Raw genomic sequence first — 18,547 nt, 5'->3', positions numbered from 1 at the left:
AATTACATCCATTTATAATTAATAGTATTTGGGAAGAATTTAATAATACATTGGACAAATAATTAATATTAAAATTCTTAATTCTTGAGAAGAATAGTTTGCTAGTGGGTTGAGTGAAAGACCTGCTGCAGTGTTCCCTTTCTTGTGAGACGCGAGTCAGATGGTGCTTTGTTGTGGGATGTGATAGTGAGGTGTGGTCTAGACCCTTTATATGCCTTCCTTTGATGCATTACTTTTATTGTTCCTTGAAAATGTGAGTAGTCACGAAAGCGCTTGGAATTTCTCTATTCTTTCACATTGGTTGTTTTGCATAGATATATATATATATATATATATATATATATATATATATATATATATATATATATATATATATATATATATATATATATATATATATATATATATATATATACATATATATATATATATATATATTATTAGCACACTGGCCGATTCCCACCAAGGCAGGGTGGCCCGAAAAAAAAAACTTTCACCATCATTCACTCCATCACTGTCTTTCCAGAAGGGTGCTTTACACTACAGTTTTTAAACTGCAACATTAACACCCCTCCTTCAGAGTGCAGACACTGTACTTCCCATCTCCAGGACTCAAGTCCGGTCTGCCGGTTTCCCTGAATCCCTTCATAATTGTTACTTTGCTCACACTCCAACAGCACGTCAAGTATTAAAAACCATTTGTCTCCATTCACTCCTATCAAACACGCTCACGCATGCCCACTGGAAGTCCACGCCCCTCGCACACAAAACCTCCTTTACCCCTCCCTCCAACCTTTCCTAGGCCGACCCCTACCCCGCCTTCCTTCCACTACAGACTGATACACTCTTGAAGTCACTCTGTTTCGCTCCATTCTCTCTACATGTCCGAACCACCTCAACAACCCTTCCTCAGCCCTCTGGACAACAGTTTTGGTAATCCCACACCTCCTCCTAACTTCCAAACTACGAATTTTCTGCATTATATTCACACCACACATTGCCCTCAGACATAACATCTCCACTGCCTCCAGCCTTCTCCTCGCTGCAACATTCATCACCCATGCTTCACACCCATAAAAGAGCGTTAGCAAAACTATTCTCTCATACATTCCCCTCTTTGCCTCCAAGGACAAAGTTCTTTGTCTCCACAGACTCCTAAGTGCACCGCTCACCCTTTTCCCCTCATCAGTTCAATGATTCACCTCATCTTTCATAGACCCATCCACTGACACGTCCACTCCTAAATATCTGAATACATTCACCTCCTCCATACTCTCTCCCTCCAATCTGATATCCAATCTTTCATAACCTAATCTTTTTGTTATCCTCTTAACCTTACTCTTTCCTGTATTCACTTTTAATTTTCTTCTTTTACATTCCCTACCAAATTCATCCACCAACCTCTGCAACTTCTCTTCAGAATCACCCAAGAGCACAGAGTCATCAGCAAAGAGCAACTGTGACAACTCCCACTTTATGTGTGATTCTTTATGTTATGATAATGGAAGATTTTAACTTTAGACAAATTGATTTTAACAATATGACAGGAAATCTTGAGTCTAGTAACTTTCCTGATACGGTTCAGGATTGCTTTTAGAACAGGTTGTGATAGAACCAACTAGAGGAATCAATCTGCTTGACTTGGTTCTTGCCAACAAAGATTCACTAATTAATAATCTTGAGGTTAATGATGAGCTTGGGGAAAGTGATCACAAATCACTTAGTTTCAATATATCATGGAATTACCCAGATAACTGCAATCACATCTCTGTCCCAGATTTTCGCTTGGCCGACTTCATGGGACTGAAAAATTACTTGGGTGCGCTAAATTGGGATGTCCTGACTATGGGTCAGGTAGGTGATCTTGGTTGCCAATATGACGTTTTTCAGGGCATAGTTCTAGCTGCCCAGACAACTTTTGTTCCGAGTAGGGAAATTAGATCTAACAAAAATGATCCCAAATTAATGAACAATAGATTAAAACATCTCATTGGTCAAAAGAGAGGCATATATAGGCGTATCAAAAGAGGGGATGGGCAGTTAAGAAATCAATATATTCAATTAAAGAGAGAAATAAGGAAAGGAATAAGAAAAGCAAAAAGAGATTATGAGGCTAAGGTCGCAAGGGACTCAAAGACTAACCCAAAAGGGTTCTTTCAGGTATACAGAAGCAAGATTAGGGACAAGATTGGCCCACTTAAGAGTAACTCTGGTCAGATCACTGACAGTGATGAGGATATGTGTGAAATTCTAAATACCTACTTCCTCTCAGTTTTCACCCAGGAAAATACTAGCGAGATTCCTGAAATAATAGATTACGTACAACAGGATGATAATAAACTGTGTACGATTGCGGTAACTAGTGACATGGTCCTCAGACAAATAGAGAAACTAAAACCTAACAAATCCCCAGGTCCTGATGAACTGTTTGCAAGGGTGTTAAAAGAATGTAAAGAGGAACTTAGCATACCTTTGGCTAATCTTTTTTAACATATCACTACAAACTGGCATAGTGCCTGATAAGTGGAAAATGGCAAATGTAATACCTATTTACAAGGCAGATGACAGGTCCTTGGCTTCGAACTATAGACCAATAAGCCTTACCTCCATAGTGGGAAAATTTATGGAATCAATAATTGCCGAAACAATTCGTAGCCATCTTGACAGGCACAGATTGATTAATGATTCTCAACACGGTTTTACAAAGGGGCGTTCCTGTCTTACGAATTTACTTACTTTTTTCACTAAGGTGTTTGAGGAGGTAGATCATGGTAGTGAATATGATATTGTGTATATGGACTTCGGTAAGGCTTTCGATAGAGTTCCACACCAGAGGCTATTGAGGAAACTTAGGGCACACGGAATAGGAGGAGAAATTTTTTCCTGGGTAGAGGCATGGCTGACAGATAGCAGAGAGTTTGCATAAATGGGGAGAAATCAGAATGGGGGCACGTCACAAGCGGTGTTCCTCAGGGGCCAGTGTTGGGCCCGCTGTTGTTCACAATTTACATAAACGACATAGATGAGGGAATAAACAGCGACATAAACAAATTTGCTGATGACACCAAAATAGGCCGTCCAATTCATTCTACTGAGGACATTAGAGCACTCCAGGATGATTTGAATAGACTGACACAATGGTCGAAGAAGTGGCAGATGTAGTTTAATATTGACAAATGCAAAGTTCTAAATGTTGGACAGTTAAATAACCGTGCCACATATAAACTAAATAATGTAGATCTTAATACTACCGATTGCGAAAAGGATTTAGGAGTTCTGGTTAGCAGTAACCTAAAACCAAGACAACAGTGCATTAGTGTTCGCAATAAAGCTAACAGAATTCTTGACTTCATATCTAGAAGTATAAATAATAGAAGTCCTCAGGTTGTTCTTCAACTCTATATATCCTTGGTTAGGCCTCACTTAGACTATGCTGCTCAGTTCTGGTCACCGTATTACAGAATGGATATAAATGCTCTGGAAAACGTACAAAGGAGGATGACAAAGATGATCCCATGTAACAGAAATCTTCCCTATGAGGATAGACTGAGGGCCCTGAATCTGCACTCTCTCGAAAGGCGTAGAAGTAGGGGTGATATGATCGAGGTGTATAAATGGAAAACAGGAATAAACAAAGGGGATGTAAATAGTGTGTTGAAAATTTCCAGCCAAGACAGGACTCGCAGCAGTGGTTTCAAGTTGGAAAAATTCAGATTCAGGAAGGATATAGGAAAGTACTGGTTTGGTAATAGAGTTGTGGATGAGTGGAACAAACTCCCGAGTACAGTTATTAAGGCTAAAACGTTGTGTAGTTTTAAAAATAGGTTAGATTAATACATGAGTGGGTGTGGGTGGGTGTGAGATTGACTTGACTAGCTTGTGTTGCTGGGTCTGGTACAGTGCTCCATCCTTGAGTGGAGGTGACTAGACTGGGTGGGACATTGGGATAATCCGGGAGGGACATGGACCTGCTCTGCATGGGTCAGTAGGCCTGTTGCAGTGTTCCTTCTTTCTTAAGTTCTTATGCTCTTTATCTTTTAACTCCACGCCTCTTGCCAAGACCCTCGCATTTACTTCTCTTACTACCCCATCTATTAATATATTAAACAACCACGATGACATCACACATCCTTATCTAAGGCCTACTTTTACTGGGAAATAATCTCCCTCTTTCCTCCATACTCTAACTTGAGCCTCACTATCCACGTGGAAACTCTTCACTGCTTTCAGTAACCTACCTCCTATACCATACACCTGCAACATCTGCCACATTGCCCCCCTATCCACCCTGTCATACGCCTTTTCCAAATCCATAAATGCCACAAAAACCTCTTTAGCACTATCTAAATACTGTTCACTAATATGTTTCACTGTAAACACCTGGTCCACATACCCACTACCTTTCCTAAAGCCTCCTTGTTCATCTGCTATCCTATTCTCCGTCTTACTCTTAATTCTTTCAATAATAACTCTACCATACACTTTACCAGGTATACTCAACAGACTTATCCCCCTTTAATTTTTGCACTCTCTTTTGTCCCCTTTGCCTTTATACAAAGGAACTATGCATGCTCTCTGCCAATCCCTAGGTACCTTACCCTCTTCCATACATTTATTAAATAATAGCACCAACCACTCCAAAACTATATCCCCACCTGCTTTTAACATTTCTATCTTTATCCCATCAATCCCGGCTGCCTTACCCCCTTTCATTTACCTACTGCCTCACGAACTTCCCCCACACTCACAACTGGCTCTTCCTCACTCCTACAAGATGTTATTCCTCCTTGCCCTATACATGAAATCACAGCTTCCCTATCTTCATCAATATTTAACAATTCCTCAAAATATTCCCTCCATCTTCCCAATACCTCTAACTCTCCATTTAATAGCTCTCCTCTCCTATTTTAACTGACAAATCCATTTGTTCTCTAGGCTTCCTTAACTTGTTAATCTCACTCCAAAACTTTTTCTTATTTTCATCAAAATTTGTTGATAACATCTCACCCACTCTCTCATTTGCTCTCTTTTTACAATGCTTCACCACTCTCTTAACCTCTCTCTTTTTCTCCATATACTCTTCCATCCTTGCATTACTTCTACTTTGTAAAAAATTCTCTTATGCTAACTTTTTCTCCCTTACTACTCTCTTTATATCATCATTCCACCAATCGCTCCTCTTCCCTCCCGCACCCACTTTCCTGTAACCACAAACTTCTGCTGAACACTCTAACACTACATTTTTAAACCTACCCCATACTTCTTCGACCCCATTTCCTATGCTCTCATTAGCCCATCTATCCTCTAATAGCTGTTTATATCTTACCCTAACTGCCTCCTCTTTTAGTTTATAAACCTTCACCTCTCTCTTCCCTGATGTTTCTGTTCTCCTTGTATCCCATCTACCTTTTACTCTCAGAGTACCTACAACTAAAAAGTGATCTGATGTATATGTGGCCCTCTCTATAAACATGTACATCCTGAAGTCTACTCAACAGTCTTTTATCTACCAATACATAATCCAACAAACTAGTGTCATTTCGCCCTACATCATATCTTGTATACTTACTTATCCTCTTTTTCTTAAAATATGTATTACCTATAACTAAACCCCTTTCTATACAAAGTTCAATCAAAGGGCTCCCATTATCATTTACACCTGGCACCCCAAACTTACCTACCACACCCTCTCTAAAAGTTTCTCCTACTTTAGCATTCAGGTCCCCTACCACAATTACTCTTTCACTTGGTTCAAAGGTTCCTATACATTCACTTAACATCTCCCAAAATCTCTCTCAGCTACATTCCTCTCTTCTCCCGGTACATACACGTTTATTATGACCCACTTTTCCCATCCAACCTTTACTTTAATCCACATAAGTCTTGAATGTACACATTCATATTCTCTTTTCTCCTTCCATAACTGATCCTTCAACATTGCTGCTACCCCTTCCTTAGCTCTAACTCTCTCAGATACTCCAGATTTAATCCCATTTATTTCCCCCCTCCGAAACTCCCCTACCCCCTTCAGCTTTGTTTTGCTTAGAGCCAGGACATCCAACTTCTTTTCATTCATAACATCAGCAATCATCTGTTTCTTGTCATCTGCACTACATCCACGCACATTTAAGCATCCCAGTTTTATAAAGTTTTTCTTCTTTTATTAAATGTCTACAGGAGAAGGGGTTACTAGCCCATTGCTCCCGGCATTTTAGTCACCTCATACGACACCCATTGCTTACGGAGGAAAGATTCTTTTCCACTTACCCATGGACAATAGAAGAAATAAAGAAGAACAAGAGCTATTTAGAAAAAGGAGAAAAACCTAGATGTATGTATATATATATATATGCATGTGCGTGTCTGTGAAGTGTGACCAAAGTGTAAGTAGGAGTAGCAAGATATCCCTGTTATCTAGCGTGTTTTTGAGACAGAAAAAGAAACCAGCAATCCTACCATTATGTAAAACAGTTACAGGTTTCTGTTTCACAGTCATCTGACAGGACGGTAGTACTTCCCTGGGTGGTTGCTGTCTACCAACCTACTACCTTCATATATATATATATATATATATATATATATATATATATATATATATATATATATATATATATATATATATATATATATATATATATATATATATATATATATATATATATATATATATATATATATATATATATATATATATATATACTTATGTCGTGCCGAACAGGCAGAATTTGCGATCTTGGCTTAAATAGCAACGCTCATCATGCCATATAGGACAAGCGAAAATTTGTGTATGCAATAATTTCGCCAAAATCATTCTGAACCTAAGGAAAAAAAATATGTTTCACTGTGTTTGTTTGGTATTAAATTATTGTAAACAAATCTAAAATATATTTAGTTGGGTTAGGCTAAAATAAATTGTGCTTGTTATAATAAGGTTAGGTAAGTTTTCTAAGTTCCTTTTGGTGGAAAATTATAAATTTTTGCATCAACATTAATGAAAAAAATATATCTTTAAACGTATAAGAGGAAATTTTAGAAAGGACTTAATTTTAAATGAGTTCTAGCTAATTGACCAGTTTTACATATTCGGCACAACATATATATTGTATTCTTTTTATTAACACATCGGCCTTCTTCCAACAAGGCAGGGTGGCCCGAACAAGAAAAAACTTTCACCATCATTCACTCCATCACTGTCTTGCCTGAGGCGCGCATACCCTACAGTTGTTAATCTGCAACATTAAGACCCCTCCTTCAGAGTACAGACTTTGTACTTCCTGTCTCCAAGACTAAAATCCGGCCTGCCAGTTTCCTTGACTCCCTGAATAAATGTAACTTTGCTCGTACGCCAACAGCAAGTCAAGTCCATAGACCATTTTTCTCCATTCACTCCTATCTAACACGCTCACGCAAGCTTGCTGGAAGTCCAAATCCCTCGCACACAAAAATTCCTTTAGCCCCTCCCCCCAACATTTCCTAGGCCGACCCCTACCCCGCCTTCCCTCCACTACAGATTTACACACTCTCGAAGTCATTCTAATTTGATTCCTCCTCTCTACATGTCTGAACCACCTCAACAACCCCTCCTCAGCCCTCTGGATAGTAGTTTTGGTAATCCTACATCTCCTCCTAATATCCAAACTACAAATTCTCTGCATCATATTCACTCACGGACATGACATCTCCACTGCCTCCAGGTTTCTCCTTGTTGAAAAATTCACTACCAATGTTTCACACCCATATAATAATACCTTAATACTTGGTATAATAATATTTTAATACATTCCCCTATTTCTTTCCATGGACAAAGTTCATTGTCTCTACAGACTCCTCAGTGCATCGCTCACCTTTTTCCCCTAATCACTTCTATGATTAACGTCATCTTTTATAGACCCATCTGCTGACACATCATCTAATAAATATCTGAATACATTCACCTCCTCCATATTCTCTTCCTACAAACTGTTATCCAATCTTCCATCACCTTTTTTTTTGTTATCCTCATCACTTTACTCTTTCCTATATTCAATATTCTTCTTTCACATACCCTACCAAACTCATCCACCAACCTCTGCAACTTCTCTTCAGAATCTCCCAAAAGCACTGTGTCATCAGCAAAGAGCAACTGTGACAACTCCCACTTTATGTTGGATTCTTTATCTCTTGTCAACTCCCGATTATTCACTTCTCATACAACCCATCTATAAATATATTGAACAACCATGGTGAAAGCACACATCCTTGCCTAAGGCCTACTTTTACTGGGAAATAACCTTCCTCTCTCCTACATACTCTAACCTGAGCCTCCTTGTCCTCGTAAAAACACTTCTTTACTTTCAGTAACCTACCTCCTATTTCATACATTAGCAACATCTGCCACATTGCTCCCCTATCCACCCTGTCATACGATTTTCCAAAACCGTAAGCGACACAAAAACCTCTTTATCCTTATCTAAATACTGTTCACCTGTATGTATCTCTGTGAACACTTAGTCTACACACCTCCTACTATTCCAAAAGCCTCCTTGTTCATCTGCTATCCTACTCTCAGACTTACTTTTAATTCTTTCAATAATAACTCTATCATACACTATTGAAAGTATACTCAACAGACTTATTCCTCTATAATTTTTGCACTCTCTTTTGTTTCCTTTGTCTTTATACAAATCAACTATGCATGCTCTCTGCCAATCTCTAGACACCTTACTCTCATCCATACATTTATTAAATAAAAGCACAAAACACTCCAAAACTATATCCCCACCTGCTTTTAACATTTCAATATTTATCCCATCAATCCTAGCTGCCTTACCTCCTTTCATTCTACCAACTGCCTCACGAACTTCCCCAACACTCACAACTGACTCTTCCTCACTCCTACAAGATATTATTCCTTCTTGACCTATTACACAAAATTACTGATTCCCTATCTTCATCAACATTTAACAATTCCTCAAAATATTCCCTCCATCTTCCTGATACCTCTAACTCTCCATTTAATAACTCTTCTCTTCTATTTTTAACTATCAAATCCATTAGTTCCCTAAGCTAACTCAACTTATTTATGTCAGTCCAAAACTTTTTCTTATTTTCGACAAAATTTGTTGATAACATCTCTCTCTCTCTCATTTGCTCTCTTTTTTTCATTTCTTCCCCACTTTCTTAACCTCTCTTTTTCTCTCCTTATACTCCTCCCTCCTTGCATCACTTATACTTTGTAAAAACCTCTAAAATGCTAAGTTTTTCTCTCTTACTACTCTCTTTACATCATCATTCCACCAATCGCTCCTCTTCCCTCCCACACCCACTTTCCTGTAACTACAAACTTCTGCTGAACACTCTAACACTACATTATTAAACTCACCCCATATATTTTAGACCCTTGCCTATACCTTCACCTCTCTCTTACATGCTGATCTGATATATCTGTGGCCCCTCTATAAACTTGTATATCCTGAAGTTTACTCAATAGTCTTTTATCTACCAACAAATTACTGTCATTACGCCCCGAATCATATCTTGTATACTTATTTATCCTCTTTTTCTGAAAATATGAATTACCTATAATAAAATCCCTTTCTATACAAAGTTCAATCAAAGGGCTCCCATTATCATTTACACCTGGCATCTCCAACTTACCTACCACTCCCTCTCTAAATGTTTTTCCTGCTTCAGCATTTAGGTCCCCTATCACAAATACTCCCTCACTCGGTTGAAAAGTTTCTACACTCTCGCTTAACATCTCCCAAAATCTCTCTCACTCCTCTATACTCTTCTCCAGGTGCACACACACTTATTATGACTCGCTTTTCTAATCCAACTCTTATTTTAATTCACATAATCCTTGAATTCATGCATTTGTATTCCCTTTTCTCTTTCCATATCTCTTCCTTCAGCATTATTGCTACTCTTTCCTTAACTCTAACTCTCTTAGATACTCCTGACTTAATCCCATTTAATTCATACCACTGAAACTCACCAACCTCCTTCAATTTTGTTTCATTTAGAGCTACGACATCCAACTTCTTTTCACTCATAAAATTAACAATCATCTCTTTCTTATCATCCACACTACATCCACGCATATTCAAGCATCCCAGTTTCATCAAGTTTTTCTTCTACTCTTTTTTAGTATTTATTACAGGAGAAGAGGTTACTAGCCCATTGCTTCCGGCATTTTATTCACCTCATATAACACACATACATGGCTTACAGAGGAAAAATTCTTTTCTTCTTCCTTTTGGAGAATTGAGAAAATAAAAAACAAAAGCTATTTAGAAAAAAGAAGAAAAAACTAGATGTGTGTATGGATATATATGCATGATTGTGTAGTGTGACGTAAGTGTAAGTAGAAGTAGCAAGATATACCTGTTATCCAGCGTGTTTATGAGACGGAAAAAAGACACCAGCAATCCTTCCATCGTGTAAAATAATTACAGGATTTTGTTTTACACTCACTTGGCAGGACGGTAGTACCTCCCTGGGCGGTTGCTGTCTACCAACCTACTACCACAGGACGGTAGTACCTCCCTAGGTGGTTGTTGTCTACCAACCTACTACCACAGGACGGTAGTACCTCCCTAGGTGGTTGTTGTCTACCAACCTACTACCACAGGATGGTAGTACCTCCCTAGGTGGTTGCTGTCTACCAACCTACTACCACAGGACGGTAGTACCTCCCTGGGCGGTTGCTGTCTACCAACCTACTACCACAGGACGGTAGTACCTCCCTAGGTGGTTGTTGTCTACCAACCTACTACCACAGGATGGTAGTACCTCCCTGGGTGGTTGCTGTCTACCAACCTACTACCACAGGACGGTAGTACCTCCCTGGGTGGTTGCTGTCTACCAACCTACTATCACAGGACGGTAGTACCTCCCTGGGCGGTTGCTGTCTACCAACCTACTACCACACGACGGTAGTACCTCCCAAGGTGGTTGCTGTCTACCAACCTACTACCACAGGATGGTAGTACCTCCCTGGGTGGTTGCTGTCTACGAACCTACTACCACAGGACGGTAGTACCTCCCTGGGTGGTTGCTGTCTACCAACCTACTACCACAGGATGGTAGTACCTCCGTAGGTGGTTGCTGTCTACCAACCTACTACCACAGGACGGTAGTACCTCCCTAGGTGGTTGCTGTCTACAAACCTACTACCACAGGACGGTAGTACCTCCCTGGGTGGTTGCTGTCTACCAACCTACTATCACAGGACGGTAGTACCTCCCTGGGTGGTTGTTGTCTACCAATCTACTGCCACAGGACGGTAGTACCTCCCTGGGTGGTTGCTGTCTACCAACCTACTACCACAGGACTGTAGTACCTCCCAGGGTGGTTGCTGTCTACCAACCTACTACCACAGGAAGGTAGTACCTCCCTGGGTGGTTGATGTCTACCAACCTACTACCACAGGACTGTAGTACCTCCCTGGGTGGTTGTTGTCTACCAACCTACTACCACAGGACGGTAGTACCTCTCTGGGTGGTTGCTGTCTACCAACCTACTACCGCAGGATGGTACTACCTCCCTGGGTGGTTGCTGTCTACCAACCTACTACCACAGGACGGTAGTACCTCCCTGGGTGGTTGCTGTCTACCAACCTACTACCACAGGACTGTAGTACCTCCCTGGGTGGTTGTTGTCTACCAACCTACTACCACAGGACGGTAGTACCTCCCTGGGTGGTTGCTGTCTACCAACCTACTACCACAGGACTGTAGTACCTCCCTGGGTGGTTGTTGTCTACCAACCTACTACCACAGGACGGTAGTACCTACCTGGGTGGTTGCTGTCTACCAACCTACTACCACAGGACGGTAGTACTTCCCTGGGTGGTTGCTGTCTACCAACCTGCTACCACAGGACTGTAGTACCTCCCTGGGTGGTTGTTGTCTACCAACCTACTACCACAGGACGGTAGTACCTCCCTGGGTGGTTGCTGTCTACCAACCTACTACCACAGGATGGTAGTACCTCCCTGGGTGGTTGCTGTCTACCAACCTACTACCACAGGACGGTAGTACCTCCCTGGGTGGTTGCTGTCTACCAGCCTTCTACCACAGGACGGTAGTACTTCCCTGGGTGGTTGTTGTCTACCAACCTACTACCACAGGACGGTAGTACCTCCCTGGGTGGTTGCTGTCTACCAACCTACTACCACAGGATGGTAGTACCTCCCTGGGTGGTTGCTGTCTACCAACCAACTACCACAGGACGGTAGTACCTCCCTGGGTGGTTGCTGTCTACCAGCCTTCTACCACAGGACGGTAGTACCTCCCTGGGTGGTTGCTGTCTACCAACCTACTACCACAGGACGGTAGTACTTCCCTGGGTGGTTGTTGTCTACCAACCTACTACCACAGGACGGTAGTACCTCCCTGGGTGGTTGCTGTCTACCAACCTACTACCACAGGATGGTAGTACCTCCCTGGGTGGCTGCTGTCTACCAACCAACTACCACAGGACGGTAGTACCTCCCTGGGTGGTTGCTGTCTACCAGCCTTCTACCACAGGACGGTAGTACCTCCCTGGGTGGTTGCTGTCTACCAACCTACTACCACAGGACGGTAGTACTTCCCTGGGTGGTTGTTGTCTACCAACCTACTACCACAGGACGGTAGTACCTCCCTGGGTGGTTGCTGTCTACCAACCTACTACCACAGGACACTAGTACCTCCCTGGGTGGTTGCTGTCTACCAACCTACTACCACAGGACTGTAGTACCTCCCTGGGTGGTTGTTGTCTACCAACCTACTACCACAAGACGGTAGTACCTCCCTGGGTGGTTGCTGTCTACCAACCTACTACCACAGGACTGTAGTACCTCCCTGGGTGGTTGTTGTCTACCAACCTACTACCACAGGACGGTAGTACCTCCCTGGGTGGTTGCTGTCTACCAACCTGCTACCACAGGACTGTAGTACCTCCCTGGGAGGTTGTTGTCTACCAACCTACTACCACAGGACGGTAGTACCTCCCTGGGTGGTTGCTGTCTACCAACCTACTACCACAGGATGGTAGTACCTCCCTGGGTGGTTGCTGTCTACCAACCTACTACCACAGGACGGTAGTACCTCCCTGGGTGGTTGCTGTCTACCAGCCTTCTACCACAGGACGGTAGTACTTCCCTGGGTGGTTGTTGTCTACCAACCTACTACCACAGGACGGTAGTACCTCCCTGGGTGGTTGCTGTCTACCAACCTACTAACACAGGATGGTAGTACCTCCCTGGGTGGTTGCTGTCTACCAACCTACTACCACAGGACGGTAGTACCTCCCTGGGTGGTTGCTGTCTACCAGCCTTCTACCACAGGACGGTAGTACTTCCCTGGGTGGTTGTTGTCTACCAACCTACTACCACAGGACGGTAGTACCTCCCTGGGTGGTTGCTGTCTACCAACCTACTAACACAGGATGGTAGTACCTCCCTGGGTGGTTGCTGTCTACCAACCTACTACCACAGGATGGTAGTACCTCCCTGGGTGGTTGCTGTCTACCAACCTACTACCACAAGACGGTAGTACCTCCCTGGGTGGTTGCTGTCTACCAACCTACTACCACAGGATGGTAGTACCTCCCTGGGTGGTTGCTGTCTACCAACCTACTACCACAGGACGATAGTACCACCCTGGGTGGTTGCTGTCTACCAACCTACTACCATAGGACGGTAGTACCTCCCTGGGTGGTTGCTGTCTACCAGCCTACTACCACAGGACGGTAGTACCTCCCTGGGTGGTTGCTGTCTACCAACCTACTACCACAGGACGGTAGTACCTCCCTGGGTGGTTGCTGTCTACCAACCTACTACCACAGGACGGTAGTACCACCCTGGGTGGTTGCTGTCTACCAACCTATTACCAAAGGACGGTAGTACCACTCTGGGTGGTTGCTGTCTACCAACCTACTACCACAGGACGGTAGTACCTCCCTGGGTGGTTGTTGTCTACCAACCTACTACCACAGGACGGTAGTACCACCCTGGGTGGTTGCTGTCTACCAACCTACTACCACAGGACGGTAGTACCTCCCTGGGTGGTTGCTGTCTACCAACCTACTAACACAGGATGGTAGTACCTCCCTGGGTGGTTGCTGTCTACCAACCTACTACCACAGGATGGTAGTACCTCCCTGGGTGGTTGCTGTCTACCAACCTTCTACCACAGGACGGTAGTACCTCCCTGGGTGGTTGCTGTCTACCAACCTACTACCACAGGACGGTAGTACCACCCTGGGTGATTGCTGTCTACCAACCTGCTACCACAGGACGGTAGTACCTCCCTGGGTGGTTGCTGTCTACCAATCTGCTACCACAGGACGGTAGTACCTCCCTGGGTGGTTGCTGTCTACCAACCTACTACTACAGGACGGTAGTACCTCCCTGGGTGGTTGCTGTCTACCAACCTACTACCACAGGACGGTAGTACCTCCCTGGGTGGTTGCTGTCTACCAACCTACTACCACAGGACGGTAGTACCTCCCTGGGTGGTTGCTGTCTACCAACCTACTACCACAGGACGGTAGTACCTCCCTGGGTGGTTGCTGTCTACCAACCTGCTACCACAGGACGGTAGTACCTCCCTGGGTGGTTGCTGTCTACCAACCTGTGCTTGCTGCATGCTTGGCTCGCGTCCGGCTTAGGAGGAGATGGAGAAAATCCATTATCTATAACTTGCTGTACCATTGTATTCATGTTTGTGCTTCCTGTAAATGTATTCTGGCTTTTAATAAATTTTCCCATAGAATATAAAATAATAGGAGGTGGTAGAAGAAAATATGCAAACAGCTCCGGGGAGAACCTTGAGTTTTCCCTGAGGTACGTTTATTGTCTTCTCTGAGGATGAGGGTCCCCAGTCCAGCTATAGAAGCGGTTCCTCCCTATGTATATATATACATATATATATATATATATATATATATATATATATATATATATATATATATATATATATATATATATATATATATATATATATATATATATATACATATATATGTATATATATATATATATATATATATATATATATATATATATATATATATATATATATATATATATATATATATATATATATAATATATATACATTCATACATATATGCATGCTTAATAATTCGCAAACAGGCGAGATTATTTACAAACATTATCTCTCATTCCACAGCAGGATTCGAACCTGCAAACTCGGCATCAGAGTACACAACACTTTAACGATGATACCAGATTCCAGATAAGTAGTGGTGCCTAACCGAAGATAGCTGATCATTCCCCATACCCCGGGGCACCAGTCATGTACAATGTTATTTCATTAAATCTGATGCCGAGTTTGCAGGTTCGAATCTTGCTGTGAGTCACACGACATAGTTTGTCAGTTATATTAATCTAATAATGTCCCACAGCTCATGACAACGTGAAGGTGTTCATCACACACTGTGGTCTACTCAGTATGCAAGAAGCCATCTACCACGCCACGCCACTCCTCGCTGTTCCCATCTTCGCTGACCAGCCAAGGAACAGCATGTTTATTAGGAACTCTGAGATGGGAGAAATTCTGTTGTGGGAGGAACTTACTGAGGACATGATCGTCGATGCTATAACCAATATTATTAGCAATCCTAAGTTAGTTATTTGTTATTTTAAATGCTGACAACAAAGATCACTATTATAAGGTATTTGGCTGTGCATCTTAGTCTGAAAATTAACTATGGAAAAATATTAGTAATCTCCTAGTTCAAAAAATATTTTTATTAGGGCCTAAGATTTGACAAAAATGTGCCGACGTTCCGTTGCTGTATTACTGCTTTATAGTGTCAATAACCAGGAAAACTGAGCCTTCATTTGCTTCTCACATACACCAGAACTGTGTCCTAGTGTTTACTGGTGAATAGTTAATTTTTGGTGTGATTTATAGGCCCCCACACCTTGATAGGGAGCGCAGTAAGCTGCTGTGGGACGAAATTCATAAGGTGTCTAAATATTAAAATGTTGTGATAATGGGAGACTTTAACTTTAGATAAATTGATTGGAACAATATGACAGGAAATCTTGAGTCTAGTGACTCTATGGTTAAGGTTAAGGTTGCTTTTTAAACCAGTTTCTGACAGAACCAACTAGAGGAAACAATGTGCTCGACTTGGTTCTTGCCAACAAAGAATCACTAATTTGTAATCTTGAGGTTAATGATGAGCTTGGGGAAAGTGATCACAAATCTCTTAGTTTCAATATATCATGGAATTTCCTGGATAACTGCAATCAAGTCTCTGTCCTAGACTTCCACTTGGCCCATTTCATGGGACTGAGAAATTACCTGGGTGGGCTAAATTGGGATGACCTAACTATGTGTCAGGTTGGTGGTGTTGGTTGCCAAAATGACGTTTTCAGAGCATAGTCCTAGCTGCCCAGACAACTTTTGTTCCGAGTAGGGAAATTTGATCTAACAAAAATGTTCCCAAATGAAAACAATAGTTTAAAACCTCTCATTGGTCAAAAGAGAGGTATATATAGACATATCAAAAGAGGGGATGGGCAGTTAAGAAATCAATATATTCGGGTAAAGAGAGAAATTAAAAAAGGAATAAGAAAAGCAAAAAGTGATTATGAGTTTAAGGTCGCAAGGGATTCGAAGACTAACCTAAAAGGATTCTTTCAGGTATACAGAAGTAAGATTAGGGACAAGATAGGCCCACTTAAGAGTAACTCTGGTCAGATCACTGACAGTGATAAGGATATGTGTGAAATTTTCAATACCTACTTCCTCTCAGTTTTTACTCAGGAAGATACTAGCGAAATTCCAGAAATAATAAATTATGTAGAACAGGACGATAATAAACTATGCACGATTAGGGTAACTAGTGACATGGTCTTCAGAGAAATAGAGAAATTAAAACCTAACAAATCCCCAGGTCCCGATGAATTGTTTGCAAGGGTGTTAAAAGAATGTAAAGAGGAACTTAACAAACCTTTGGCTAATCTTTTCAACATATCACTACAAACTATCATAGTGCCAATTAAGTAGAAAATGGCAACTGTAATACCTATTTACAAGACAGGTGACAGGTCCTTAGCTTCTAATTTTAGACCAAAAAGCCTTACCTCTATAGTGGGAAAATTTATGGAATCAATAAATGCCGAGGTAATTTGTAGCCATCTTAAAAGGCATAAATTGATTAATGAATCTCAACACGGTTTTACAAAGGGGCGTTCCTGTCTTACGAATTTACTAACTTTTTTCACTAAGGTATTTGAGGAGGTAGATCATGGTATTGAATATGATACTATGTATATGGAGTTCAGTAAGGCTTTCGATAGAGTCCCACTTCAGAGGAAACTTAAGGCACACGGAATAGGAGGAGAAATTTTTTTCTGGGTAGAGGCATGATTGACAAATAGGCAGCAGAGAGTTTGCATAAATGGGGGCACGTCACAAGCGGTGTTCCACAGGGTTCATTGTTGGGTCCCTTGTTATTCACAATTTACATAAACGACATACGTACATGAGGGAATAAACAGCGACATAAGCAAATTTGCTGATGACACCAAATTAGGCCGTCCATTTCATTCTAATGAGGACATTAGAGCACTCCAGGATGATTTGAATGGTCGGAGAAGTGGCAGATGCAGTTTAATATAGACAAATGCAAAGTTCTAAATGTTGGAAAGGATAATAACGATGCCACATATATACTAAATAACGTAGATCTTAATATACTGATTACGAAAAGGATTTAGGAGTTCTTGTTAGCAGTAACCTGAATCCAAGACAACAGTGCATAAGCGTTCGCAATAAAGCTAACAGAATCCATGGATTCATATCAAGAAGCATAAATAATAGAAGTCCTCGGGTTATTCTTCAACTCTATATATCCTTGGTTAGGCCTCATTTAGATTATGCTGCACAGTTCTGGTCACCGTATTATAGAATGGATATAAATGCACTGGAAAACTTATAGAGGAAGATCAGAAATCTTCCCTATAAGGATAGACTGAGGCCCTGAATTGGTGCACTCTAGGAAGGCATAGAATTAGGGGGGATATGACTGAGGTATATAAATGGAAAACGGAAATGAATAAACCATACAACAGTCGGGGTTAGAACCAGCGATCAGAGTGTCTCAAAACTCCAGACCGTCGCGTTAGCCACTGGGTCAGCTAGCCCCAGTGGCTAATGGGACGGTCTGGAGTTTAGAGAATCTTTGATCGCTGGTTCTAAGCCCGCCAGTGGTATGGTTTGTTTGCAATCGTGTCATTACGATTTCGTGAGTCAGGAATGAATAAAGGGGATGTAGGTGTGGGTGGGTGTGAGTTGGACCTGACTAGCTAGTGCTATTGGGTCAGAAGCCCTGCTCCTTCCTTAAGTGGAGGTGACTTGACTGGGTGGGCCATTGGTCTATGCCGGGGACTGACATGAATCTGCCCCACATGGGCCAGTAGATATGCTGCAGTGTTCCCTCTTCTTATGTTCTTATGTATCTACCAGGATTATTTCATCAAGGACTTGGATTTCTTTTAATTGATCTTTAAACAATACTCTACATCCTAAAACTCTTCAGGT

At 41.7% G+C, this 18,547-nt stretch overlaps 1 protein-coding gene across 8 annotated transcripts in view; it reads left to right on the top strand.

The window, feature by feature from the left end:
• LOC128703100 (UDP-glycosyltransferase UGT5-like) overlaps window positions 1-18,547 on the top strand; it is a 104,065-nt gene that overhangs the window by 84,729 nt on the left and 789 nt on the right. For all 8 annotated transcript variants that reach the window (XM_070103494.1, XM_070103499.1, XM_070103495.1 and 5 more), the window contains one exon: window positions 15,396-15,615. In XM_070103494.1, the coding sequence (XP_069959595.1) occupies window positions 15,396-15,615 (220 nt within the window). The remainder of the gene's footprint in view (window positions 1-15,395; window positions 15,616-18,547) is intronic.

This window comes from Cherax quadricarinatus, chromosome 85 (assembly GCF_038502225.1).
Source record: "Cherax quadricarinatus isolate ZL_2023a chromosome 85, ASM3850222v1, whole genome shotgun sequence".
Classification (NCBI taxonomy): Eukaryota; Metazoa; Arthropoda; class Malacostraca; order Decapoda; family Parastacidae; genus Cherax; species Cherax quadricarinatus.
This window is presented reverse-complemented; position numbering and strand designations above follow the sequence as displayed.